General features: G+C 41.7%; 2 protein-coding genes across 6 annotated transcripts in view; one reads left to right on the top strand and one right to left on the bottom strand.

Moving 5' to 3' along the window:
* The first annotated feature begins 138 nt into the window (after positions 1-138).
* LOC146570954 (cyclin-dependent kinases regulatory subunit 2) lies at positions 139-2,606 on the top strand. Its single transcript, XM_085279806.1, has 3 exons — positions 139-271; positions 1,762-1,889; positions 2,250-2,606. The coding sequence occupies exons 1-3, from the start codon at positions 213-215 to the stop codon at positions 2,294-2,296; spliced, it is 234 nt and encodes a 77-aa protein (XP_085135932.1). The 5' UTR covers positions 139-212; the 3' UTR covers positions 2,297-2,606.
* sema4d (sema domain, immunoglobulin domain (Ig), transmembrane domain (TM) and short cytoplasmic domain, (semaphorin) 4D) overlaps positions 970-26,937 on the bottom strand; it is a 43,097-nt gene continuing 17,129 nt past the window's right edge. For 2 of the 5 annotated variants that reach the window (XM_085279802.1, XM_085279801.1), the window contains exons 4-20: positions 16,036-16,169; positions 13,638-13,783; positions 13,477-13,539; positions 13,090-13,188; positions 12,893-12,986; positions 12,620-12,736; positions 10,954-11,105; positions 10,302-10,492; positions 10,004-10,160; positions 9,655-9,877; positions 9,323-9,435; positions 9,003-9,175; positions 8,805-8,851; positions 8,015-8,389; positions 6,022-6,243; positions 4,980-5,192; positions 4,336-4,845 (exon numbers count right to left, since the gene is read on the bottom strand). In XM_085279802.1, the coding sequence (XP_085135928.1) occupies positions 4,601-4,845; positions 4,980-5,192; positions 6,022-6,243; positions 8,015-8,389; positions 8,805-8,851; positions 9,003-9,175; positions 9,323-9,435; positions 9,655-9,877; positions 10,004-10,160; positions 10,302-10,492; positions 10,954-11,105; positions 12,620-12,736; positions 12,893-12,986; positions 13,090-13,188; positions 13,477-13,539; positions 13,638-13,783; positions 16,036-16,132 (2,727 nt within the window). In that variant the 5' untranslated portion in view covers positions 16,133-16,169 and the 3' untranslated portion in view covers positions 4,336-4,600. Of the gene's footprint in view, positions 3,721-4,335; positions 4,846-4,979; positions 5,193-6,021; positions 6,244-6,967; positions 8,390-8,804; positions 8,852-9,002; positions 9,176-9,322; positions 9,436-9,654; positions 9,878-10,003; positions 10,161-10,301; positions 10,493-10,953; positions 11,106-12,619; positions 12,737-12,892; positions 12,987-13,089; positions 13,189-13,476; positions 13,540-13,637; positions 13,784-16,035; positions 16,170-26,937 lie in introns of those variants that run through there. The other 3 variants (XM_085279799.1, XM_085279803.1, XM_085279800.1) reach the window with 3 other exon arrangements.

The following is a 26,937-nucleotide window of genomic DNA, read 5'->3' as shown; positions in this document are numbered from 1 at the left end:
AACAACTTAAGACACTCACCTGTACTTTGATGACGGCTCGAGAACTACGATAAAGAGGGAAATTCTGGTCACATGACAGAAGTCGTCCAATCAATACCTTTGAGCAATCTGCACGGAATGAGCTACAGGTGGGCACTTGTTGTTATTCTACAACCCCAGTTTCTCGTAAAACTTTTCTAATAATTAACCTGATTTTTTTTTTTTCTGTAAATATGTCTCGGAACCAGATCTACTATTCCAACAGGTACAGTGACGACCATTACGAGTACAGGTGAGCATTATTGGTTCGCATGTTTAACTTTAGTAACGTCAACTAAAGATTAGCAACAAAGAGAAGACGTCTTCAGTGGATATTTTCTACCAAAAATTAAACGTAGACAACCGACACGAGGTGGTTTCAAAGTTTAAGCTTTGTCATGCTAGTTTTGCATGATAGTGCGATTTAAAAAAAAAATATATATATATATATATATATATCCCTCCGGCTATCCTGGGCCCTTTTTGTGCCACTTTCATGTTTTAAATGCATGCCATTTCCACTGTGTTCAGTGGAATATAACCAAATTTGCCAAAGGATAGTTTTTTTTTCTGTCAATTTTAATATTTCAGTGTGAATTTCTTAAATCAGCCTAAAATGGCTGAGCAGCAAAAATCCCCACACCTCAAACCCTGGGGAATGAATGTATATATATATATATATATATATATATATATATATATATATAATTTTTTTTTTTTTTTTTTTTTTTTTTGGTGGAGGTGTAATAGTAGAATAATAATCCCATTGAATGTTGCCGTTCAATGGGAACACCACCATTACGGTGACAAACTTTTAGTGGCTGTAAAGTGAAAGTCTGACCGCCAGGTGTCGCCAGAACAGCTCCAGTGCTCCTTGAAAGGAAGCGACCACCCTGAGTTAGTTCACATTTTCAGTATTGCTTCAGTTAATTTCCAGTATGAATTTTCTCGTTTCTTCTTTTTTTTGGGGGGGGGGGGTTAAAGTTTTTAGCTTTTAATCAATTTCATTGCTAGTTTTAGGCTTTTAAATTATTTTTTTATGAAATGTATTTGTCAAGGGGGAAGATTTTGGAAGTTCATAATGGGTATAACAATACAAATACAAGAAGTCAGTCGGATTATAGTCACTGAAACATCTGAGGTTTAAATGAGCAGAGCTTTGTCATCTTGGTATGTTGGCAAATGTGACCATTTTTTATATTAAGATTTTTGAAAGCAAGTTAATATCTTTGCCACCCCCATCACAGTAGATACGTTTAAGACCCCTCAGGCCAACTTTGTATTGATTTGCACTGCTTGACCTGTCCCTGCAAAGGAATACATGGACTCAAGGCACGCCTGCAAGATCCTCTGCACAGCATAGCAAGCCACTCAATGGCTTAAATATAGCGGTTTCCTTTAATTTGGCACCTGTGTATCGATCTGTATGTGTTTTTTTTTCTGTAGACAATTCACATATGACTTTCGGCTGCATTTTACTTTTAAAGTCGTGATGAAACATTGTTCCTGGAGACTCCTGTATAGCAGGAACTCCCTAAGAGACTTTGAGTATGTTGTCTACATATCTGTCTCTGGACAGTTTTTATCAACATAACATCACAACTGCAAGATCCAGTTGACACTTTGCATGGTTGTAGTTTAAATCATATCTCAGATAACTGGTGTCGTCCAACAGGATAGTTGCATCAAACCTTACAAGATATTTACACTCCACTATTAACAATCGTTTGTTCTCATCACTAGACATGTTGTTCTGCCTCGGGAGATGACTAAATATATCCCAAAATCCCACCTGATGTCTGAAGACGAGTGGAGACAGCTGGGAGTGCAACAGTCCCAGGGATGGATCCACTATATGATACATGAACCAGGTAATCTGCATGTAATATGTTATTGGCTTGCTTTTGAGCTGCTGAAATGTTGGCAACCTGGACTTGGCTGCAAATCCATTATGTTCTTAAAAGCTCTTGTAAGTTGGAGTTGATTTTTGATGCTATTCGTGCACTGTTATGTCTGGATGACTAGTAAAGCAAAAGTAATGGTTTTCTCCCAGTTCATTTAAATGCAGGCCCAGATGCCAAGATGCATCACCAGAATGGCTGCAGAGTCGTAGGACTTTGGCTGTAACTACAGTGTAGCACATCATTCTGGTAATAGGCCTTTAAAACACACAATGATCAGGCCTCAGGTCACTAACCTGTTTGTATATTTGTCTGCTATTGTTCTCCTAGAGCCACACATCCTTCTGTTCAGAAGACCTCTACCTCCGAAGCAATGACACAAGACCCCACCCTCGCACTACTGGAAGAGTCCTCCTGTGATCTTTTATTTAAGATTATTAAGTGTATACTGTCTGGCTGCTCACTGCAGCATGTGAATTTCTCAGCTTTTTGATGTAATCCCTCTGATTTGTTTGCCTTTTTTTGTTTTGTGCGGAGAAAGGAGGAAGAAATCTTCTTTGACTTCAAACCGAATTTATAAATTAATTAGAGATGGTCAAATCTGGTGTCAGTCTCTCTGTGTGTTCAGTTACATTTGTTTAATTGTCATGCTCTGACCTTTACAGTAATAAACAACCTGCTAACCACCTCCTGTTTTTGGGTTATGTTCCTGTAAGTGGTCACAAGAGGGTGGTGTAGCTCCACTAAACACCACCATGAAACCAGTGTTGTGCTGAAATACAGAAATGTGCCTTAGGAAGCCACATGTGGCTTCCTCTCATACATTAAAAGAAACTTAACGGAGAACCAAATTAAAAACAATTTAAGATAAACTGCTGTAAGTCTACAAATCTGAGGCACAAGTGTCAAAATCAGCTTACCGGTAAAACTCTTTTTTTTAATTAGATTTCAGTAAAGGCATTAACTATACATGATTTTCAAAGAAAATTCTTGATTATATTTACCATCTGTTCACATGTAATTTAAACACTAGAATGTGTTAAACTTGAAGGCATCATGACGTAAGCGACAGCATTTAAATAGTTTATTTCTGCTACAGCGTCAAATATGTAGTCACAGTTTTAATGTGAAGAAAATAACAGATGAAAAGCAGTGAGTGTGACAAAAGTTTCCATACTTGGGCTGAACTGCATTTCTTTTAAGATAAATTTTGCATTTTGATGGCATGTTGTTAAAAGAGAGCTACAGGCCCGATTCCTGCCATCAAATCCTACGAATTGGGTTTTGGGCTCGATGATTAAAGACATTTTCACTCAAGATTATACAAATTCCAAGTAGCTATGATGGACTTGACAGAAGCTTCTGAAGCCAGCGAAGGTGCAAACATCTTAAAATGAATCTCACAATAAACATTTGACATGTTCCATCTCTTTAAAAATGCGAAACATTCCTTACAAGCACTGCTCTCAGGACGTTTGACAGAAATGTATTTTTGGTACAAAGGCAGCCCACGTGTTCTCAGATTGATGAGCTTCATCTCCTTGCAGAGTTTGGTCGGAGACTCCCACATTATCACTGCATATAGGTGACCCCAACCCCCCCAACTGCCCTTACCCCTGCAGGAGGCAGATTGTAAATGTGTTGCTTCATGGTCCCCCAAACTCCTATCTAAGAAGTGGCATTGTTGTTTTTTTGACAGTTTCAGTGTCAAAGGTGTGGTCCACCTGGATGGAGGACCATGTTCGCAACCAGATTCAGCCAAGTCAACTCTTCACAGAGCTCTGTGGTCATCACAGCTTTCCTAAAGCGGGAAAAAACACAGCTGTACTACGCAAGCAGTGCGATTTAATTACACAAGAGAAATGCTGGGAGTAGTACTGATGCATTTCAACAACTGCACATGCAGATGGGGAAATAATTGTTTGATCCCCTGCTCACGTCCAACGAAGGTAACAGTCTAAGTTTTATAGTAGTATAATTTTAATGGAGGCAGACTATTAACCAAAAACCCAGAAAAGACACATATATAATGTAAAAGAAGTATTTGATCCCCAAGCAAATCATGACTTATTACTTGCCTCCATTAAAATTAAACTGCCATAAAAATATGACACTTTCATTTATTTGTAAATGAGCAAACTTACAAATTAAGCAAGAGATCAAATAATTATTTCCCCCATTTTAAAGCCACGAGAAAAGTACTGAGTCATTGACTTTAAAATTCTGTAATAACCAATGCACTGCTTTTAATCAGGCGATACTTAAGTTAACCCATTCGTGACCTACAGGTATTGTTTTCTCTCTAGGAAGACAGACTGATATTAGTTAGATATTAGTCAAAAATGTCCAGTAAATTCAGCAACATCAAGAAATTTAGGAAATTTAGTTAAATGTCACAAGACTCACACGTGCCTGTATTGAAGGAGGAATCTCATTAGCAGCTTCTCTAAAAGGAACATAAGCTTTTAGTTACTCATGCAATTTACAAAATATGGTTAAAAGAACATGCGATTCGTACAACACCGTTAGATACATGACGTTAAAGGCATTTAAAGCTGTAGTCAGGTTAATGATTGGTGTATTTAAACAAGTGCACTTCAAAGCTTCAAAGCCCTTAAATCAGACCCTCATTTCGTTTGAACTAGCTCTTTCTTCGCATCCCTCGTTTCGTGTTATTGCTGCTATAAAAACCTGGACTTTGCACTTCTCCAGTACTCTTGACGAAAACAGCCTGGCAGCCTAAAGCTGAACATGCAGAGCAGGTTAAAACCGACGCACGTGACACAAACACAATCCAGGCGACTGACCGGAGAAGACAGCACACTCAGACCTACCCAGGCCTTTTCCCATCTCTTTAGCAGTTGCTCGTGCTCTGCGAGCGCACCTCTCCACTGGCTCAAATCTCGGGTTGGAATGTTCTCTTCATCTGTCGAACAACAACACGCTTTATGGAAATAAACCAGTGCAATTATCCATCTCTGCCAATGGAAACAGCCAGTCCAGAACACTCCCAATTCCATTCTGCATGCAGGACTATAGTCAATATTTTCCACCTGATACCTCCAATAGAGAGCCGGAGGTCAACTTCAGACACGTCATTTCCTGTGCTGGCCTCAGCAACACAGTTATACCGTGCGTCCTTGATCAGCGGCCCCTCTTGGAGCCAGCTGCTCACTAAAACCTCCCTCTGACCAAGCGGCCGACGGTACTCCTTTATGGGGGTGTCCAGACTGTGCCCGTTTACTAGCCAGTGAATGTGGACATCACTGGGACCTGTGGGACAGAATTGATGTTGACCTCTGATGTTTAAGGCACCACTGAGACATGCATGAAATACTTGCCTTTGGTTGGTCCACCTGTGGTCATCAATCAGTGAGCATGCATGCTGCCTGATCTCAGGTCTGATAGGCAAACATTTTCTAATTAGTATGTATCTGTCCTCTCTATGGAGCCCTTATCTTTTGAAAATACAACGGATGATGATAGTTTAAAAAAAAAGAAAGAAAGAAAAACAAACAAGGGTTGCAAACGTTTTACATTTTTATTTTGCCTCCCTACCAAGAACCACAGCCCCATTACGTCACCTAGTTTTATGTACATTGTCAAATTGTATTTTTTCCCCATATATACAAATATATTTACATTTGTTTACAGGCACAAAAATGATCTGGATAAAGAAAAGTGAACCCACTAAACTTTGTTTTGAGGAAAGATTCTTAATATCCTGGATAAGGAGGATCTGTCCGTCCGTCAGAGTGTGGTCACTGGACCCGATCACTGAGTTTTCCAGCTTAATGAATCCCAGCTTAATCTTTTTAAACATTCACGTTTGCTTTGTTTTTTTAATGAAATACTCTTAAAAATGGAGGTCAATCGTTCCCACAAACAGAAAAAAAAAGCAGGGAGGATCACTTGTTACACACAAACAGGAACTCTGACATGCTCGCACTCACTCCCAGTTAGCTGATGTTTGCCAACATGCGAGATGCAGGAGAGGAGAGTGAATGTGCGAGAGTGATGGGTTAAAAAGCGAAAGGAAGAAATTTCTGAAGGATTTAGATTCTGGGGTGTGAGCTCAGCCTACGTCACATGCACCACTCACCCAGGGCGAGGCAGAAGAGAAGGAAGGCCTCCTGCGCGTGAACCCCCCAGGCCTGGTCCTTCAGCAGGGGAGGCAATAGTCTCACTTCGGCCTCCCGAGCCTCCGCGTTATGGGGCTTCGTGGAGGAGGGAGAAGAGGAATGGGGAAAGGAGGAAGGGAGTGCAGAGGGAGTGCTACCTCCAGAAGAGGACAGGGAAGATGAAGTGGCGACAGGAGAGGAGGCTGTGAGAGGGAGTGACGGAAGAAAAAGTACTGAGGAAAAAACAAGAAATTCAAACAGGGGCTGGCATGCAAACAGACAAAGGGATGACGAATGAATGGCCTAAAAAGTTCAAATCAGCTGCAATAAATTTAAAAAAAAAAAAAAAAAAAAAAAGTAAAAACAACAAAGATGAAGATCACAACTAGTTAGACAAAATGTTACCACAGATGTGACTCATTATAAATAATAATTCTCTGAAAATTGTCTAAAACTGAAGGCTTTATAAAATTACAATTAAAAAAATAACTTCTGATGTTGCCCCCCTTTTTTGTTAATCATGTCACACTGTACATTTTTACATTATTAACAGACCACATATGGAAAGATCTCCGACAAGGGTTAATACACAGGACGACCAGAGTTGTATCTGTGTGGGGAATGTCGATTTCACAGGAAGGAAAATAATAATAATACTAATAAAACACGAGAGTCTGCACGCAGGAAACACAGTGGTACAAACAGTTTGACTCCTTCTCTTACTGCCAGTTCACTGGGAGAGATTAACGCCCACATGCTCCGGGTGGTGACGCTGTGCTAACCTAGGCTACAATATACTGAGCAACTCTTCCCTGAGAAATCAATGTAATACTGAAGCATTCACTGTGTAATGAAGTATTCACTGCTTTAAAAAAAAAAAAAAAAAAAAAAAGTAAAGAGATGCAAATGCTTCAAATGCCCCCCCCCCCTCCCCCTCAGGCTATATAGAAATGTGACTGCACTTTGGAAAGCATCACAGTAACTTACCAATTTGGTAAACAATGTTTCCAATTTGGAATGTTTAAAAAGAAAATTGACAAAAATTCAAAAAAAGTAATAGCTTTTCTTGCTGGGCTAAGCTGAAGGAGCTGCAGCTTCCTTGAATACAGTTGTTTTTTTGCTTCTTTTTTTTGCTTCACCATCACCATTAGCCCTAAAATCAAACAGCGGGAGTTAAAACTCTACAACCGAGCGGGAATGCCCGATCTGGGCCTCGGGATTCTCATGCCTTACAAAAATGTTGTGCCCTGGACAGAAGCTGCAAATGCAGAAAAAGCGCGGCCCCCTGCGCTCTCTGTGCCGAGAGGAGGGATCAAGTCTCTTGTGGCTAGCGTTAAGCTTCTGCATCTGCATCTGCATACTGAATGTCCTGAGATCCACAGTCCACATCAAAAGGTTTCTCCTTGGAGGGGCTTTCCTCTCCGAAACTGAGAGAGGGGACGCGACCGTTCCCGCACTCCGGCTCAGTTTCGTACCCTGTGTCACGGAGTGCCCGGAGGTTTTGAGTGGTTTGGCTGCCGTTCTGGGTCGGCTGCTCGGCCATGTTAATTTTCTCGATCGCAGAGGTTTCTATTAAACCTGCCTCACAGGCCCTGTACTCGGTCTGATGGGCGCTCTTGTGGCTGCCAAGTAGAGTGGCCCGCAGCCTCAAGCAGGGAGCTGGAAGGTACTGCATGTAGCAGTTGTACACCAGCGCAGCCATGAAGAGGAGGAAAAACAGGAGGAAGAGGAAGAGGAGGGCAGCGGTGTTGTTGTGCTGCAAATACTCTGCCGAGGGGTCCCGACTGTCAGGATGGGGGCCTTTGGAATTAGTGGGAAGAAGATTTACCTTTGGCTGGAGCTTGACTGTGCTGCTGGGGGGCGGGGTTAGTGACGCGTCGCTTTGGGGAGGGGAGGGTGGTAGGACTGTTGCTGCTGTGAAGCTGGGAGGGGCAAGGGCTGAAGTTAGTGCGGCTTTCTCCATCTCTACTTTACCTTCAGCTGCACCCGTGGTAGCTGCATCGTGGCCACCAAGGGTGGTGGTGACGACATGCCCCGCCTGGTGCGGCGGTCTGGGCAGAAGATCCAGAGTCAGGGTGTATCCGGCCAGCAGGCGGCTGAAGTTCCTGCCAGCAGCGGGAGACCACTCCACGGACCAGCACTCATAGTACCCTTGGTCCTCTGGAGCCACGCTGTAAATGAGGAGCCCGTTTTCGGCTATGAGGTGGAAGCGAGAGGCCTCGGTGAGAACCGAGTCGTTAGATTTCCACATCACCTGGGCCAGGTTGGAATGTACCAGGCACGGCAGCTCGGCAGAGCTCCCCAGTTTCACCGCCACATGCCTGTAGTCCTTCCGAAACAGAACTGGCACTAAAAATAAGCAAACAAAAGAGACAATTGTGAGTTTTAGATACTGTCTGGTCTAACGGGGACAATTCCCAACACGAGGTACAAGTACCCACACACTGCAGTAGGCAAGAAGTGTAAATAAACTGGGTGGACCTGAACAGGTTTCAGCAGAAAAGTTAACAGTTAACTAAGAGTAATGGATAAGCTGTAAAAAAAAACAGCAGCCAAAGGGAATTTGCAAATGATGAAAACCGATAAGTAACGACCAACAACAAAATGAATGTTTGACATGGCATGCAAAAGTTATGGCTGACTTACGGTCACAATCTCTTCATCTATGCATAACTTCATCTGAGTCACAGTTTAAATCACACAGCATTGTCCACTTTATAAAACTGAAGCCTGTATATGGGTGTGTGAGCGTGTTGAGGCCTACCTGAAGGACACATGTTTGCGTCACCTTTCATGCTCTGGATCAGCCCCCTGCAAGACATGCATTGTTTTTATGAGTCAAAAAATACACATGCACAGTGCAATAACTGCACAAAGACTGTAAAGCAGGTCAAGCTGGAGGACGAATCAGTGCACGTGTGTTTTTAGCTTTGTTTTAGTGGCATTAAGAGTGACAGATTACCTGAGTGTTTGGCTGGCAGTGTCAAAGATGTTGACACATGTGGCAGTCTTCGGGTGCCAGGCGCAGTAGGGGTCTCGTGCCAGGATGCAATCCACACACGATGAATACCTGCCACAGAAAGCTGTAGGAGACTGGACTACACCCAGGTCTGACCCAGCATACAGGCACTGTGTCTGTGGAAACGCACATGAACCACAAAGTTTATCGCATATTTATCCAAGTGACTTATAAAAATGAGCCAACGTGATCCATATTTCACATTTTCTTGGTTTCGTTCTTTACTCATCTCCTAAAACTCATTGACAATAAAATAAATTGACCTCTGAGGACAGCAGCAGGTTTTTGATGGGTTCAGCGTTCTTCAGGAGCTGGATCTCCTCCACAATATGAACCTCATCTTCAACCAGCACCGACTTGTGCAGGACACCCTTATCTAGAAATGAGAATAATAAAAATGTCAGTTATTCTGCAAAGGTAATCGCAGGAAAACTGGACTCTTTAATACATTTATCTGCAAGTTTGTGGCGAGTCGTGGCTTTCTCACTGCACAGACATTCAAAGTTGACTGACTCAGATTTGCATATTTGCCTGATAAAACTTCACAAGGAAGTGCTTGTAACGGCTTCATTTTCATTTCATCTTAACTGATCACCTGTTCCAGTGAAGATGACGTCATAAGTAATTTTGTCAAGTGCTTGGACCCTCTCCACGACAATCTGGGTGTAATTGACGTCTTTGGTGATGAGGCGGGGCCTGTTGTGGATGGGCAGGATGGGATCCTCCAGCAGGGGGTGGTCCTTAACAAACTGAAGGGTTTTGTCGGGCAAGTGGAGCGAGTTGTTCATGTTCTGCAGTCGCATCTGGTTGTTAATACACTGGTGTGGAAGACAAATAGCGATGACGTTAGTAATCAACTTCATATGACCAACGCATCCTCTTTTAATTAACATGATTACTATATTGAGTAGATCACATCTTGATTACTCATGGCATCTACTTACAGCTCCAGGACGTGGAGTAGGAGTAATGCCGTTGTACCGTACCCACTTTGTGTGGGACTGCTCCACCGTGGCCTTCTGCATGTACTTGCCCTTGGAGAAGACGTCTTCCACATCCTTGATCTCGTAGGCACACACGGCTGACAAACCCACGTTACCCCTAGGTGCATATGTCAGGAAGAGACAAGGAGAAGAGTGAAAATGAGGCAAGGGAGTGAGTTTCGAGTTCTGCATTAGGCTGGATGTGAATGCTGCTCTTTGCTTGCTTGTTTAACGCTCCCGACCCAAACCAATTCCAAACCTTGAAATCACTGACCACTGAGAGGTGAAGACTCCGTAGATGACCGTGTTTTTGCGGTCTGTCCCCTTCAGGATGAAAACGTCATGAACCACGTTGAAAACGAAGTTGAGCTCAGGCATGGAGCACACCAGCTTGGCTTTCAGAAAGGACGTCCACTTTTTCTGCAGAGTGCGCTGCCCTCCAAGGTCGCCCTGTCGTGACAATATTGAAGATATTTAGCAGTGAGGGATGAGAGGGCAGCTGGAGCAGAGAAAGAATTTCCACTTTTCCTAACATTCCTTTACATTTTCAAAGCAGTAAAACTTGAAATGAATAGTACAAAAAGAACTATCCTGTTTGTTATACTACTAACTTTGAAACATTACAATACGCTGTTATGATGTATGTTGCAAGTTAAGTGCTTGCACTGGAACAGTGTTTTATATTGTCCACGTGCCATGGGTCTCTGCATGTGCATGCTCCAATTATGAGCTAAGGTTAAATTTAAAAAAAAAAAAAGAGGCAAAGGGAACTGGAAGGAGGAAGAAAAAAAGGAGAAAAAAAGACTTGCACAAACATACATACGCAAACATGCAGGACACAGGAAATAGTGGCTAAAGATGGATGGATTGATAGCGCTGGTATGTGCAGATGGCGCACAACGTGTACTGACCTTACAGACACGCGCCACCCTGGGGATGAACAGCTTGCCAAAGAATTCGTATTCCACCGACACCTCGGTGAAGAAAAAGTAGATTTTGTCGTCCTCGCCATCTGCTCCATTTTCCCCTTCTCTGATCACGTCGGCGAAAACGAAACTGGGTTCTGGGAGGAAAGCAGAGAAAGGTATTGGTAAGAAAAAAAAAATCCTGGAGGCCACCAGTGCTACCCCTCAACCTCCTAGTAAATTTTGTAAATTTTGAAAATACTAGGTCATTTTCAGCAAACCTGACCTCTGACGTTGAGGTCCAGGTCACTGAGATTTTAATTCATCCAAGATTTAGATACTAGATGCATCAATGCTATCAATTTCAAAATCCTATATCACTTTGTTCTCGAGTTCTGGATGGCATTTCCTCTGCCTCCAGAGGCAATTTTTAACCAGCAGCATATGTCCTTCAATGCACATCCATAAACAAATATCTGGGACTGCTTCCATTCGTGCAATATCTCTAAAATTAGAAATATCCTGTCTCAGAGTGACGCTGAAAACCTAGTTCAGGCATTAATTACTTTAAGGCCTCCTTTTAAAAGGGAGTTTTTCCTTCCCACTGTCACCAAAGTGCTTGCTCATAGGGGATCATATGATTGTTGAGGGTTTTTCTCTGTATGGATTATTGTAGTGCCTACCTGACAATATAAAGCACCTTGAGGCAACTGATTTTGTGATTTGGTGCAGTATAAATAAAACTGAATTGAACTGAGTTATCACATTCACAAACCTGGGTGTCCTGCCTGGCGGAGTGACGACAATACCCCATCAGCCTTTTACGGCCAAGGGGTAAAAACTTTAGACTGCTCCCTTATTTCCCAGGGGGTTGGCACAGTGGATGGATGTCCGATTCTGCGCAGGGTTTATGCCGCATAACCTCCCTGATGCAACACTCCCACTTACTTGTGACCCCCTGAGACTGTGTCTCCTCCCAGAATCAAACTGGGATTTTTCACAAGTAGGGTGATATGGTACTGTAAAAAGTCTCACTGTATTCCTAAAGGTGGGATTAAGAGTCCTAAACTTTGATTAAATAAGTATGTGACACATTTAAATCTGGCACACAGGATGGAGATAATTTGGGGATCTCCCTCTGGTGACGTGTAATGCTGTGTTCATATCAGCAACAATATCATAAAAGAGCCAAGGCCAGCTGTGTCACTCTTCATCATCATCTTTGAGCGTGTGTGTGTGTGTGTGTGTGTGTGTGTGTGTGTGTGTGTGTGTTTGCGTGTTAACATGGGAGCATGACAGGTTGATACTTCACTGGTTTCAGGCCTACTCAGCTTTGATCTGTCACACAGTCACAAATTGGTAGCCGTGTAGTTAAAAGCACTGCTGTGTTTTCTACACGGCCTCTAATTAACAAGAGGAAGGAGGTTTTTTTTTTTTCTTGGTGTTGTAGTCGATGTATTTTGCCAACCAACAAAATACATATGTGAAAGTGATGCTGCAACAACAGGTCAATAAACTGCAGCAAAGAAGGGATTCGATCAATCCAGATCCATTAACATGAGTCAGTGGCACTCGGGGGACATTTCTACAAGATGTTTTCTCAACCTTCAAAACACATTTTTAAAAGCTATTCTCCCAACAGCCTGACAATCGTTTAGTTCATTCAACTCACCATTAAGCCATGATGTGGAGTACTCTGTCCTCAGCAGAGACTGGGTTGGGGAGTATCTGGATATAATCGGTTCACTGCCTAAGAAATTATAAGCTGTCCCTGAGTACAGCACTCCATCTGATAGGAAAACAGAGAATAAAACATCAGAAAATTATTTTCCTTCTCTAAAAAAACCAAAACAAAACAAAGGGGATTGTTATGAATTTCACTGCAGCCATAACCAAAATAAGCACTTTATGAAATGAGATGAGAGAAGAGCTGGCCTCAACTCACCAGCCATGACAGTAGTAAAGCTTTGCGAGGGGTCAAAGGAGCACTTCCCTCTGCCGTCCTCGGGTTTACCGTGAAGTGAGAAGTTGCCAAAGTACTGAAAGAGAAGATTACTTATGAGATGAGGCGGCGGTGTTAATAAGTGAGTTTAAACAGTGAAGTACGGCGTCTGGGTAAAGAGCGGTTGAAAATTAACCTACCAAGTAATCACACTGAGGCTGAAAGGCGTGTGTGCCGCAGACATACAGCCGCGTGTCATCTACTGCTTGGAGCACTCGAATGTAGTTTAGACACTCCCTCTGAAAGAAGAGGGAACAAAACAAAAGGAGAATTATGACCTTGTGGTTACAGTTCGCCCGTCTAGAGTTAATGTTAGACATTTTCAAAATTAAATTACATAACTTCAGTTATTTAATTTTGTCTTTCAGAAATTTGTATTTTTCTTTGTCATCAGAGTATACATTTTTGAACCGTCACCAAACCAGTGTTTTGGGAGGTCACACTGATCTTCGGTTGCCAAATTCTAATCAGACGGACAGAGCAGCATCCATGCATGCATCCCAGCATGTAAGAGCTGTTAAACTAACCTCTTTTGATTTTCCTTTCAGCGTGCACATATTCATAGATTTTTCTGTAACTGGCCACGGAACCTTAAACAAACAGGAATAAAGTAAAAAAATATTATAATCCAGATTATTTAAAACATCCCTCCACATGCATTACCATGAATCGTTTAAGATTTAACTACCTTCTTGTTTCTGACGCTCACATTCTTCTTGCTGAGCTCAAAGATGGCCTCCCTTGCTCCCACATACAGCGCATCCCTTTCTTCACTCAGCAGTAATGTGGAGTAGTTGAAGATGCCCGGCTCTGAAAACTCCATCAGATCTAAATCTAGCAGAAAAAAAAAAATCATCATAAACCATTTTTTTACTCAATAACATCTGTATTTAACTGTAGTCAGAATTTAATTTACAGCTGATATGGCTGATATGTTGAAATGAGCATCTGTACAGTAGAACTAGCTGCTTTGAGATATGGACCCACGCGCAGGCAAATAAATATTAACCAAGCCACAACAGTTTCAGCTTTCACATTCAGTCACAAGGGACAAAGTGCTAATACCCACTGTACACTGCTCTGTTTAAATTAGTGACTAGTAGGTGAACACGGTCGAACATTAAGTAGCTGAAGAGCGAGACGTTTCTTTGAAGGTGGAGCTAAACGGAGATCAAATGGACTTTTACTCATCGTGGACCCAGACACACGACTTTAGGTACATTGTTGCTGGACATTATCATTCTCTAAAACTGTCAGCGTTGTGTTTATGGTGTTTCTGTGGCCAAAAACACTTAAAAACAGCTTAAAGTTTCACTGCAATAAGCTCCTTATTTTGATTCTTGGGCTCTACTACAGTAGCTTTGCATGACTCACAGTGCAAACTAATCTTCGTTCAGTTTAAACTGTATTAGTGGAGCCTTTCAGTTCATCAACTATCTGAAACAAGTCGCTTTAAGCTCCTCCTTCTTTAGGCCAATTTTCTTCTGATTGGCTGCCCAATTAGAACAGCATGTGGCTGGCACTGCTGTGCTCACAACCAGAACTGGTCATATTAAGCACAGATGAGATCCAAGAGAATAAAATCCTATGTGAAACCAAGCATTCATGAAGCAGTAAGTGAATAAAGCTCACTACATTTTTTACTTTATTTTATGATTCCCAAAATTTTAGAACTAGGCCAGGTCGCACACCCAGGCTTGTGTAGCTGTACTGAGCGAGGTTGTTTTCTCCCCTTCCTAATAGCTGAGAGGTTTGCTGGATGAGGACCTGGAACAAAACAGTGCGCTGTCTATTTGCAGTTTATGCATCAGAAGGTGTTCAATAAACCAAACGTTTCAGACCCGGTTTTGAGAGATACTCGAAACCGTGTGAAACTAAGGTGAAACTAAGATAACAAATACTGGAAACATTGGAAAGTCCGGTTGCTCTTTATTGCGTCATTGGCTGTTTTTGTGCACAGCTGTGCATTCTTTAGCCAGCTGAGTGAAACTAGGTTTGCAGGAATAATCGGGAATTATATGCATCCACACACACAGGAGAATAAGGCAACACACTTTAATACACTTTAAAGGGACTCAAGTGTACACATGTAAGCAGGAACATTAACCAATGACAGATAATGAGGCCAGCAGAACACTATTTTCTGTGCTGTAACCGACCAAGTTGCATCAGTTCAGTCAGCAACGACAAGTGAGGCTAACGAAAGGTTTTAAAAAGGATGAAAGGAAGGATCCATGGATGTATGTATGGGCATTCTAGCTGGAGATACTGGCAAGACAAGTCCCTTGTATCTTGAAAAAAGGCCAAAACAAAAAGGGAAGTCAAATTTTCTGTTACAGAGTCATCAGCACACATCAGCGTTTACAGTGTGGTCAAAAAGGCCCCAGACCACCTCGTAAGCAATTTTTGTGATCGCATTACAGTGCATCCCTACAGCTGCTTAGCACTTATAATCACATCTTAGAGTCACACCTTTGTGCATCTCTGGGTACTCTGCATTAACATTATATAAATGAAAACTCTCATTACACTTTGCGTTGTGATTGATGGGAAAACCTGGGGGGAAGAGTTTGTGTTTGGATGGTTGTGCCAGGTGCAAGTGGGCTCATGTTGCAGGTGCCAGGTCATAAACACTGCCACCATGAAAGCAAATACCCTCACTGACTGACTGAAACAGTGACTGTGACCCAGCGAATTGAGAAACATGGTTAAAGGGTGAGCCGCGCTTGTTCTCTTGCAGAGACAGAGTTACTTGAAGCTATTTCTGTAAACGGCAGCTTGCAAACAGCTTCTGCCTGACACACACACACACAAAAAGGGATCCAACTTGAGGGTCTGTGGTGAGGTTGTCTCAAGGTAAAATTAGGCGACAGATGTTGACGTCTTTGCTTCACAGTAGATTGCTAAGTTATAACAGAGCTGTGATATATTAGAAAGTAATACAGAGAGTGCAGTTTGAGTTCACCAAGCACTGAAGTGAATGATCTTTATCACGTATTCGTGTTTCAGACTAACAAGCATTACATTCTTACATTCTCTGATTCTATCATAATAACCAGCCAGCGGCATGTTATTTCACGCCTTACCTTGATGTCTCCAGGAAGTGCGAGGCACACCGTGGGGCCCGTGTGTGGAAACCTCCAGGAGCAGCCCCAGAAACACCCCCAGCACGCCAAAGCCCATATTAGATTCTGATAACTTTGGAACTGTGAAGTTTCCTCTGCAGGGACACACAAAGACAGCGAGTAAAGCCACGCGCAAAAACCCGTTCTGACAAAGCATTTCATCACATGCCACAGACAGATCGTATCAAGCGGCACAGATGCTAAAAGGGAACAGGTGTCAACTCTAGTTCCCTCCCGCTAAGCTATCAGGGTTCATCCTCACACACAACACAAGCACACAAACAAATCAGAAATCAAAAATCAACTTTGACAAAATGATTCGATCACTTGTTGGCAAATAGTTGCAGCACTTGAAAGACTTTTTTGTGCGGTTAAATAAAGAAGAACAACAAATGTGAAGTTGAATGAGCTATCAGAGGAGTCAGTGAGGAGGAGACAGAATGAAGAGGCTGCACACGATCTAATATGACTTACAGTAACAGAAAAGTTTGTTGTTGTTGTTTTAAAAATAAGCACAAAACCACAGACACACACACCCTATCCGGAAGATTAAGGAAGAATGCAGTGTGTGATTTGGTGTGAATTACAGTTTGACATTTTCATTTGTTGTTGTGCGCAGACGGACGTGCCATCCTGCACCGCGTTATTGTTGAAGACTCAGACAGGTGTATCCGCTTGCCTCGGGCGATGATGATGATGATGATGAGGAGGATGACAATGACCAGACTGATGACAGCATTCCTGGCAGCTACCAGCTCTTATCAGATCCGGATGTTCTTTTCCATTTGTCAATTTGGAGATCGCTGTGATCAGTCTTCCTCCTAACAGCTCAGGCCTGCTGCTTTCACCTCAGGATGAGCCTGATAAAGCCTCCATTAAGCTGCTCTGTGTGCCATTTACGTAAATGTAAACGTTTCCAGGCCTGTCTCAGGTGGCTGACACTGTCACATGAAATAAACCCAAACAAATCATATTTTTGTGTGCAGCTCTGAGCTTTGAAAGTCACACATTGCCGCCGCTTCTCTTCCTTGAAATGCTGTGTCATGTTAGCATAACAAATAATACTCTGGTGTGTTCAGTCTTTTTGTTGGGATTCTTCCTTCAAATCTGAAATGGTTAATATCCTACAGTTCAACAAACCCACATTTCAAAGTTGGCAGTTTTAGGTCAGCAGCAAAGCTGGGGTAAAAAAGCAAAGCTTTAAAGCTTAAGTAAAATATTAAAATAAATCTCTAAATCTGTTCTCAATCCTGCTTGTAAAACACGCAGCGATTGCCAAATTTACTGCTCTGCAGGGGACAAAACGGAAAAAAAAAATGCAAGATTTGAGGTCAATATTATGACTGCCAACCAAACTCTTTCTGACATGAATGGAAGCTGGTTTACCTGATTTTATTTTATAAATATTAACACGGAAACAACATTACCTCTCAAAGTGATTAACGGACATAATGCAATTGCAAAGCTCAAGCACCGGAGCCCTGTTGGCGGATGGACGCGTGCAACTCGCTGGTACCCTGCTTTGTCTCACTCATTTAACCCTTCTTTTACATAATTGGAGCAGACTGCTTACTGAGGCCTGCATTCCCTGTGTTATGTTCAACTAAAGCCAGTATTGTTGTAGTAAACAGGAAGCAGGTGGGTCAGGTGCTTTGCACAGTCGTCTCCTACGGAAGCGTATTGATCACAAAGCCGGTTTTTCTGGTTTGCACAACGGCACGATGAATGAAGTGGAAGCACCCATACAACACCGCAACAAACAAACCAAAACCAAAATTAAAAAAAACGGGTGGAGTAGTCACGCATGGAATGCGATTAAGGGTTATCAGATGTCTCGTAAGATAAGGATTAAATTTCAGGTGAATACCCACAAGGCGCCACTTTGAGCAAAATGTGCATAAATGTTTTATTGGGTCGTTTGTCCTCATTTTAGACCTTTTAATTAAAATGATAGAACATCGTTTAAGCTCAAAGAACAGATAAATCACTGTCAACTACCTTTTAATGACCTACAAGCACCATTATGTCACATTCAACTCAAATATAGGTTAGTAATTAGTTATTCGGGGGAGGGGGTGATGCATCATACAGCAGCACATACAGCCAATCAATGGAGCCCACCCCCAGCTGCAGAAAAAGAGGCAGGATAATAACTGATTATTGATTTGGTTTTAAATGAGAACAAATGGCCCCAGAGGCCATGGCCCTCTTAATAATAGGTCCCCCCCCCCTTTATTTTTCGGGGGGGGGGGAAGGTTTCCACCAACCTAATCTGGCAAAGATGGAATTCCATCCCGGCTTCAGGCATAGCCATGGACTCCACTCTGCTAAAGAGGGGGTCAAATACACAAGGACCTATTGTTTACTGAAGATGAGAGTAGCCTCCACTCTACTCCCACTCCACCACCCCCATCACATCCACATCATCACTGCAGAGCAGCCAACAATGAACAGTGAGAGAGAGAGACATCACTTCTCCCTCTCATCCCGGTCTTCTACAGCCTTGCCAATGTCTAAATGCCAGGGCAGCTTACCCACGAGGAAAGCCCAGAGCCAAACTAGTGTTTTCAAAGATCACACAAGCTCAGGAGCTCTGGATGCATCCCATTAAGATAACACAAACTGCTGGATGAGCGCAGCTGAGACTGTCTATGTTCGACCAAAAAGGACGGACATAACAACAGTGTGAAAGGACGAGATAACAATGCTTAATCTGTGCTGAAGACCCCAGGCACGCTGAATTTTTGGTTTTTGTGCCTTTGAAAGATATCCTCTCATACCAAATTCCATAAATGAAAGCCTCCAAATACGTTTAATGCTCCATCTGTGCATTCCCGATGCCGCCCATCACTATTCCGAGTCAAAGGCAAAGTTTAAGCTTCAAAACCCTCTGAGAGTCAGTGTTACAGTAGCAGAAAGCGCATACTGGCAGCTACTCTCTCCTGCTTTGAGATTTAGAGGAGTGGCCATACTGGCCGGGGATATTTAAGACTGTTACCATGCTGGCAAGTCTCTTTGAGGCCTTTGTGTTCCCCTCTCAGCTCCTTTGGCTGGGCAGGGAGGTTGACACCTGCTTGGGGCCTTGGGGTTCCCAGCACTGTGCTGTTAAATGGGCACTAATATTGGCAGGCGGCCCACTGAGAACAGAGAGGCAGAAACAGAAGCTGAGCATATCTGCAGTGTGAACTTTGAATGTCTGAGCAAAAGTAAAAGGAGAAGAAATAACAAATTCAAGTCAGTTTAAATGAAAGTAAAACGTATGTTTGCACTTCTTTTAAAGGACCAAAGATGTGTAATCTTATTTAGCTGATTTATTCCGTTTCTTATTTTGCTTAACCCAATCACTTGAGGAAAACAAGCTGCAAGTTTTTGTTTTTTAATTTGTGTGTTTAAAGTGAACATTTTTAAAAACTGCAGTTCCTCAAAGAGCCACTCGAACACTGCTGCAGTAGTGAGTCAATCTCTATACACTCCAATGTTAAAGTAGTCAACATTTTTTGTCTGTAGAGCAACTTTTTGCATTGACAAAAAGTAATGCATGTAGACGTCCGCTATCAATGGGTATGTTAACAGAAGAAATTTTTTTTACTGCCATAGTTTTGTGAGTTACTCACTCAGTGATTGTGAGCGATAGATTCTGTTGTGATCCGTGTCTGAGGTGGAGCTGAGTCAGCAAAGACCCCGACTCATCCTTCGTGATCGATTTGGAAGAACAGGCTGACATCTAACTCTCTAATGAAACGGTAGGCCGACTTGTCACGTAGCCACACATGGCAGCTTTGCCACTTGCCGCTTCATTTCCAATGCAGAGAGTGCAGACAAGAGGCTCCGCATCCTGTGAGCAGAGAGTGGGCAAAGATTCAGAGCGCAGTCGAGGGTGACGTGAGGGAATTGGACATTCAGTGCCTGCCAACAGCTCCAACTCCTCACTTCTTTTTCCCCTCTTTGCTGGATCTATTTCCATGCACTCACCCATCATCAGCATCAATGCACAGAGATGCTCTTCTTCCTTTGCCGCAGGACGTCAAGAGCCTGCAACTCATTTTTTTCTGCTCCGTTTGATGCCATTACACCAATGTGCCTAACCACGCACAAAAACTGTAATGGGAAATGTGCTCTAAGTAGCTCATTTTGTGGGGAGAATGTCTTTTTTCAGGATTCAGTATAACGCCCCATCTCACAACAGTAAAGAATCCTTCCAATAATTTCCGGACCCAGAACACTTCTAGCACGGGCCAATCTCCAACTCCAATACTCAAAAAGCTGTGGACTCCAGTCCACAACTTTTCAAGTAATGCCACTAACAGACAGTGAAACAAACAGAACAAACCAATCACAAACCCTTCTTGGCAGACGTAATCAGCAGGACCATCTGTACAGTATCCACCCAGCTGTGGGAATAATGATAACGCAGCACTAAGAGTGCATGATAACGAGGCAGCTTTGCACAGGGCTTGCTAATAGACCTGCCCTATCATTTTATGTCATCTAGCAACAATGGGATGATCGTAGAAGAGAAGTTATTGTGCATTGTTGTGAGGATGACCTCATTAAAGCAATGGGTGATGTCTTCAACAAGTCACAGTTCTCACAATTTGCATTCCAATCTTTCGTCATTTTTTAGATTAAACCGCATCGGTGACCTATTAGCTCACCACACATTATCCTTCACATATTATTGCACATGAAATGACTAATGTGACCTTGACCTTAAGCTTGAGCGAAGAACCATTAAATTATCACTGCGTGCAAGTTTGATTAAAGTCTGATCAATACTGCAGGAGAAGTAGTGAGTCTTTCAACCTCTTTTTTTGGTTCCAGCAAGAAAAATGTAAAAAATTGTTTCTCTTCTTCTCCTCTTTCAAAACCATCTGGTTTTCTTTATGGCCGAGGTATTTCTTAATAACTTCAGCTGTATGTTGTCGTGCTATTGTGAAACATATTTGTATTTAAAAAAAAAATAATAATAAATAAGCCAGAGGTCTTGTATTTGAAACAAAATACAGAGACCACAGAGGATGACACACTGATGGGGACAGACGTCTGCTTCAATGTCATTTACAGATTAAAAGGAGTTTAGCAATAGATGTGGCAGAAACACGAGCTTGCTCACATGCACACATGATAATGCCATCCGTAGGCATTAAATTGCTCCTATTAAACCTGACAGGGACCGTGGGGCCCATCTTAAAATACTGCCAGCTGTATCTGAGTTTTGGGTTGCGTGAGCTTCGCAGGCTGATGAACCGATTTTGACATTCTGAGATGGCCAAGGCTTTACAGACACGCTACTGGCTCCAGCTGACTATTACGCTTCGATCAGATGATCAAAGATATATTCTGTCCCCTGTTTTATGTTTTCCCCACACTAATGGGAGTCATCTTAAAAGACTACAGCACTGATTCAGCATTACAGGGCTATAACAATCTTATTAAACATGCTTTCCTTGTAAAACATCTCGCGCTTTAAATATATGGACTGTTTTTTACTGAATTTATATATGGACATTTAAACTAAATAAACTAGAGTTTATTTACTCTGGTGCAAATCGGTTGATGAGCTTGTTAACTTGCATCTTTTTTCCCTGAACTGGTTTCCACGTGAACCAAAATGAGTCACTACCAATCACGTGAAAGCATTCAGTCTGCTTATTGGCCATATTGGCCAGCTAAATCTGCAGCCAACACCATGTACTCGTGTCACATCAAGATTAGATCAAGGCTGAACTGCTCTGGAGTTTGTTTGGAAACAAAGATGACCTCCAAAGGGTATCGGTTGTTTTGGTCTACTGAGTGCAATTATCAAGGTCAAATCAAAGGGTAAAAAACAAATCAAGGTAACAGTTAATACAGGTTTGCACTTGTTTGTTTACTCGGGTCTGAATCAGTTGAGGAGTTTGTAAAGTTGTACCTTTTCCCTGTGATATGGTTTCTTTTCACACAGAGAAAAATTTCCAAGCGAACCAAAAGGTGTCACTATGAATTACATGAGTACATCCAATCCATTAACTGGCCAGATGTGTCTGGGGCGGCAGCAACAGAAGTACAATTAATACACAAAGACGGCGTTCTGGGCTACTGGAAAACATGGAGAATGTCCATTATTTCACAGCTAGTTGCTAGCCTATAATGACCTTTGCACACCTACTCTTTTCTATTAATTTGAAAAGTTGAAATAACAATTCACGTAATGTCAGGATCTCCATTTTAATTATGCTGCATTTGTAATGTGGTTTCATGTTTGTGGGCTTTCATGAACATTTCCTGATTCCATTTTTATTTTTTATTCAGGGAACTAAGGTGTGTGATTCCAATTAACTGAAACAGAACTCCTGTAATTTGTCACATTGTATCCGGTCGTTAAGTCTGACGTCACTAGCCGTGTCTGGGCCTAAACTCCGCTGCAGGTCCATATATCAAACGATCACTATGGCATTACTGAGAGTTGAAAAACTGTCTAAAGTCTTTCATCTTTAATAAAATGATCAGCGTTCTGCTCTACCAGGTGCAACAATTGAGTTTAACATCCAGGCATCCATGAAAACGGAATTTATGACATTTAACGGAGTTAGAAGTTAGCAGGAAGTTAGCTCGCTAGCTTCTATCTAAATACAATATAGCATGTCCTGACTGCGGGGTTTCGGAAACAAATTAAAACGTACAGCTCTGTTATCACTTCCAACATAAATGAAAACAGAAAACTAAACAGCAGTGACGTTTGTAGGGTTACTGAAGTTGGGCTAGCTGGTATATAATGATGCGCTACGTGACCGCTAGCGACACAGCTATGCTAGCATAATATAAACAAGCTAACTTTTTTTACACTCAATAAAAGTTAACGTGAGTGTTCTCGTGGTCAGGAACAAATGTAATCGCATGGCAGGATGCTGTAAAAGGACCAAACTTCAGCCAGGAGAACAACTGAGATAATCCATCCACAATACGAGGTTAGTCATTCATATACTGCTGCATGGGCTGGGCTGTAGTTACATCGTAAGGTTTTAAAAACTGAGCTTAAATAAATGATTAGTGGCAATAAAAGCCGAGGGAGGTCAACAGTGATCACTGACTGTTTTAGAAGTTTTTGGAGATTAAATAGAAGAAAATACATAACATTAAACATGTTAACAACACAAAAGCCATATTAAACGCAGACTACTTTAGACCCGGAAGTAGGGCTGCTCAATTAATCGAATTTTAATCACGATTACGATCTGGGCTTTCAACGATCATTAAAAATGACTGAGCCGATTATTAGCCCCTCCCTCATGCTTTACTCTCGCGCTGCTCCATGTGGCAAATCAAGCGCACTGCTCTGCATTTCGAACACGCGTCACAACAATTAAGAGGACCCGAGGGAAGCTCGGAAAGCTAAGCAGAAGTTATTTGGAGAGGAGTGGACTGCCGTTGGTTGAAAAGAGAGGTAAAAAAAAAAAAAACTTAAGTGGTGTGGAAACATTATGGCTTCGCGGAGTCAGACGTGGATCAAGTAGACACAGTGTGTAAACTTTGCTATGGTGTCGTAGCTGCACCACAGAGCAACACTGCAAAGTTTACATTTTTCATTTATTTCTTATATTGCAAACATTTGCACTGTTATCAGTATTTGCACACTATTTTATATTATTTTTTAAAGTCATTATTCAATACATTGTTATTGTTAAACCTTTAAAGCCGGTCAGAGCAGCATGCTCGTTTTGTGTAACTATTTTTAAATCCCTGTAGAACCTGAACGCTAAGCTAGCACAATAAATATTTTTCCATATGAAACCGGAGGAGTTGTACTTACATCTTATGCCATCAGCTTGTCCTCGGTCACGGTTTCCTTCCACATATAGCTTTGCAAAAATTGCATAAAAAGCGCTTGCAGGAACAAAAACATAATATTCCAGAAACACGCTTTGCCGATCCGATCAGCTGTTCTTAACACTTCCCACATTGAAAAAGACCAACGTGAACTATCGCAAGTGACGTCATTTTTGCGGAAAATGTAGTTTTTTACTTGTAGGCCTTAGAACTCGAATTGCACTGCTGGAAATAGTTTATTTTGATGCACATGCATATTCTTTGCAAATTTGCATCATAGGATTTGCATCATAGGATTTCTTGCAACTTTTTTGTATTTAAAGTTTTGAGGGATAAACCTCTTAAATTTCTCCAAGTAGAAATATATGTAAAAACAAAAACGATTTTCAATTTTTTTTGTAGTTTATTGCACTTTTTTGCAATTAATGTAGTTACTATGGACTTAATGCATACACATTTTTAAAATATGGGCTATAACAGTTGTATTGATGTATAGCAACTTGAAATGCTCCCACAAATGGCACTACAGCATGTAAAAAAATAATATAAGCTCTGGCGGACGAAATAAATATCGTCAAATAATCGTGATCTCAATTTCAGTGAAAATAATCGTGATTATCATTTTTGCCATAATCGAGCAGCCCTACCCGGAAGTAGGATTCGTCACGTCATCACTGAACAACCGGATTAAGTTAATATGAGTGATCCTTTATGTTTATAGTTATTACTCAAAGTTAACCCAGCTGTTGTAGCTCACTCCTATAAGCTTGCCTTATTTTTCTGAATTAATTAAACTTTATTAATTTAGTGTATCCAGTATCCATTTTACCAATAATTCAACTTGAACTGCTGGTTCTCAAGCTAAGATTTGTGCTTGTCAAAGTGAACAGTCAGACATGTATGAAGTATTGCTCCACCAATCCTGCAAACAGACTTTGATGTGATTAACTTGGATGCGATTTGCTTAACTTTTCAGGATAAATCAGCACAGCAGTTCAAGCTGTAGTTATGGTTCAAGCCATCTGGATTTCACTGAGGATTGACTTCAGCCTACAGCTCAGACTTACAAAGCCACCTAGTAAAAGCCCCATTAATTTAACAAAGTCCTCTGAAAGCCAGTGAACAGCTGTACGACCTCTGCGGCACAGCTGACTATTGGTCATATGGGAGAAAAAAATCATCTTAAAACTGCAACAGATGATACAGCAGTCACTCTACATTGTCCATGGTGATCTCACTGGGATGTGCTGGGGGAGGGGGGGGGGGGGGGGGGCGCGCTTTAAGATCAAGGATTATCAGCAGGATGTATCAGCAGGGTTCACTATATCCATTTACATTAAGACTGAATGTTGACAAAGTGTACACTGTCCTCATTTCTGACCAAAAACAGGCTAAAAACCCATAATTTCTGGGTTTCATTTAGTTAAACAAGGTAGAATTAAATTCTAGGTAAACCATCGATGACAACCCAAATGTCTAAATTGAGGAAAAGAGCTTGTGTGAAGGCAACACTATACAGGGGACGCAAAATGGAAACCCTCCTATATAATTACTAGTTGTAGGGCCCCTGTTGAGCTAGCCTGTCGACCTAAAGTGGCCACAGCAAAGGCAAATGAGGGGTCAGGTCCAGTAAAGGGTATATTTAGTCTGCCGATGGCAAGCTTTTTAAAAACAACACGCCCTTTCCCTAAGTCACATGGCTCTGGAAAAACTTCCCTATAAACATACAGGCAAGTGAAGTAAGCTAACTAGAGGAACAAGGATTACTGTGTGGTGTTCTCTGTCCAAGTACTGAATGTGCCTCTGTAGTCTAACATGAAAACATAATCACCAGGCTCTTTTTCTTTTAATTAAAAGGAGGGAAAAAGTGGAGGAGTTTTACTATTGACATCTGTACTGGCAAAAAGAAAAAGGAACTTCTGGTGATCACCAAGAGAATATATTACAAATCTGAAATTTGCTGTTTTTTGTCATTATTTACAAGTGTTCAGAGTTTGTTTTTTTAATACAGCAATGGTAATATTATTGGTACACAGTGCAAAATACCAAACTATTAAGAAATGCTAAGTGCTGCATTGAGAATCCATCTAATTTTTTAAAGTGTTGCCACTCTGTCTGAGGTGAATAACTTCAATCTATAATATAGTTTGGGGTCACACAGAAGCCACCGCTCGCAGTAAAATCATAAACCTTTCACTTGATGTAATTTCCTTGAGGCTGCTGTGATGGGGCACATACTGTGAGACTATTTTGGGAAGCCCAGCTGAAGGTCCCAAGCTCGTGAATGGTAGTTGCATTGGTTGTAGTTTAAAAGAAACAAACAAAAAACCCCACCTTTTTAAAACAGCACCCAGAGTGGGATACTTCTCTGCAGCTGGATTTTAAATCAGCTAATGTTAGCCAACATGTTAATGACTTTTTCTGTTAAGTGGTTAAAGAGTGCAATAAGGTAAATCCAAAACAAACAAACAATCTTCCAAATTGCAGTTTCCCACCAGTCAAGGAACATTCAAAATTAGCTGTAAACATCACTGAAACCTTGCTATATTTTCTTCCGCCTTTAAAGAGGACCCCTTTCTCTTCTGCCTCTCTCTCAAAGCACTCTTCAGCAGGCACTGATTTCACGGTGGTAATTTTGGCCCGGCATAGACAAAACCCTCCTTTGGAGTGCTGTGTGAAAACTCATCCCATCGCCCACAGGATGCCACAACACTAACAGTGTGTCCTCCTGAACTTGGCAAACCAGTACATAAAACACTAATTTCACCGTTTCCTTCGCAGCACTCGGAGAGGGATAAACACGGAGCCAAGAGAAAAACTTCAAACTCCTCTCACACCAATTTCTCGTGATCTGGCCTGCAGAATTAGGTCAAGTGTTCACTTCTCACAAGTGGCGCATACACAGTTTACAGTGAAAGTAGCAGATTAAAAATAAATCCAATACAAAAGGTCCATTTGTCACCAGCTGACTTTAATTATAACAAATGTTTAAATATTCAACCGACCGCCATACGCCCCCTGGCCTTATGCACACTGTAGATAGTTTTATCATGTGAC

The sequence above is a fragment of the Mchenga conophoros genome, linkage group LG7 (genome assembly GCF_057382185.1).
Source record: "Mchenga conophoros isolate Kocher_MC1m ecotype Shallow Benthic linkage group LG7, M_conophoros_male_GT1.1, whole genome shotgun sequence".
NCBI classification, from domain to species: Eukaryota; Metazoa; Chordata; class Actinopteri; order Cichliformes; family Cichlidae; genus Mchenga; species Mchenga conophoros.
The sequence above is the reverse complement of the archived record's forward strand: the minus strand, read 5'-3'. Positions and strand labels throughout refer to the sequence as shown.

Bases quoted from the DNA above. Each gene is read 5' to 3' on its own strand.
- LOC146570954 (XM_085279806.1), top strand. From the start codon at position 213: ATGTCTCGGAACCAGATCTACTATTCCAACAGGTACAGTGACGACCAT. The intron at 272-1,761 runs GTGAGCATTATT...TCTCATCACTAG, and splicing joins GACGACCATTACGAGTACAG to ACATGTTGTTCTGCCTCGGG. The intron at 1,890-2,249 runs GTAATCTGCATG...TTGTTCTCCTAG, and splicing joins CTATATGATACATGAACCAG to AGCCACACATCCTTCTGTTC.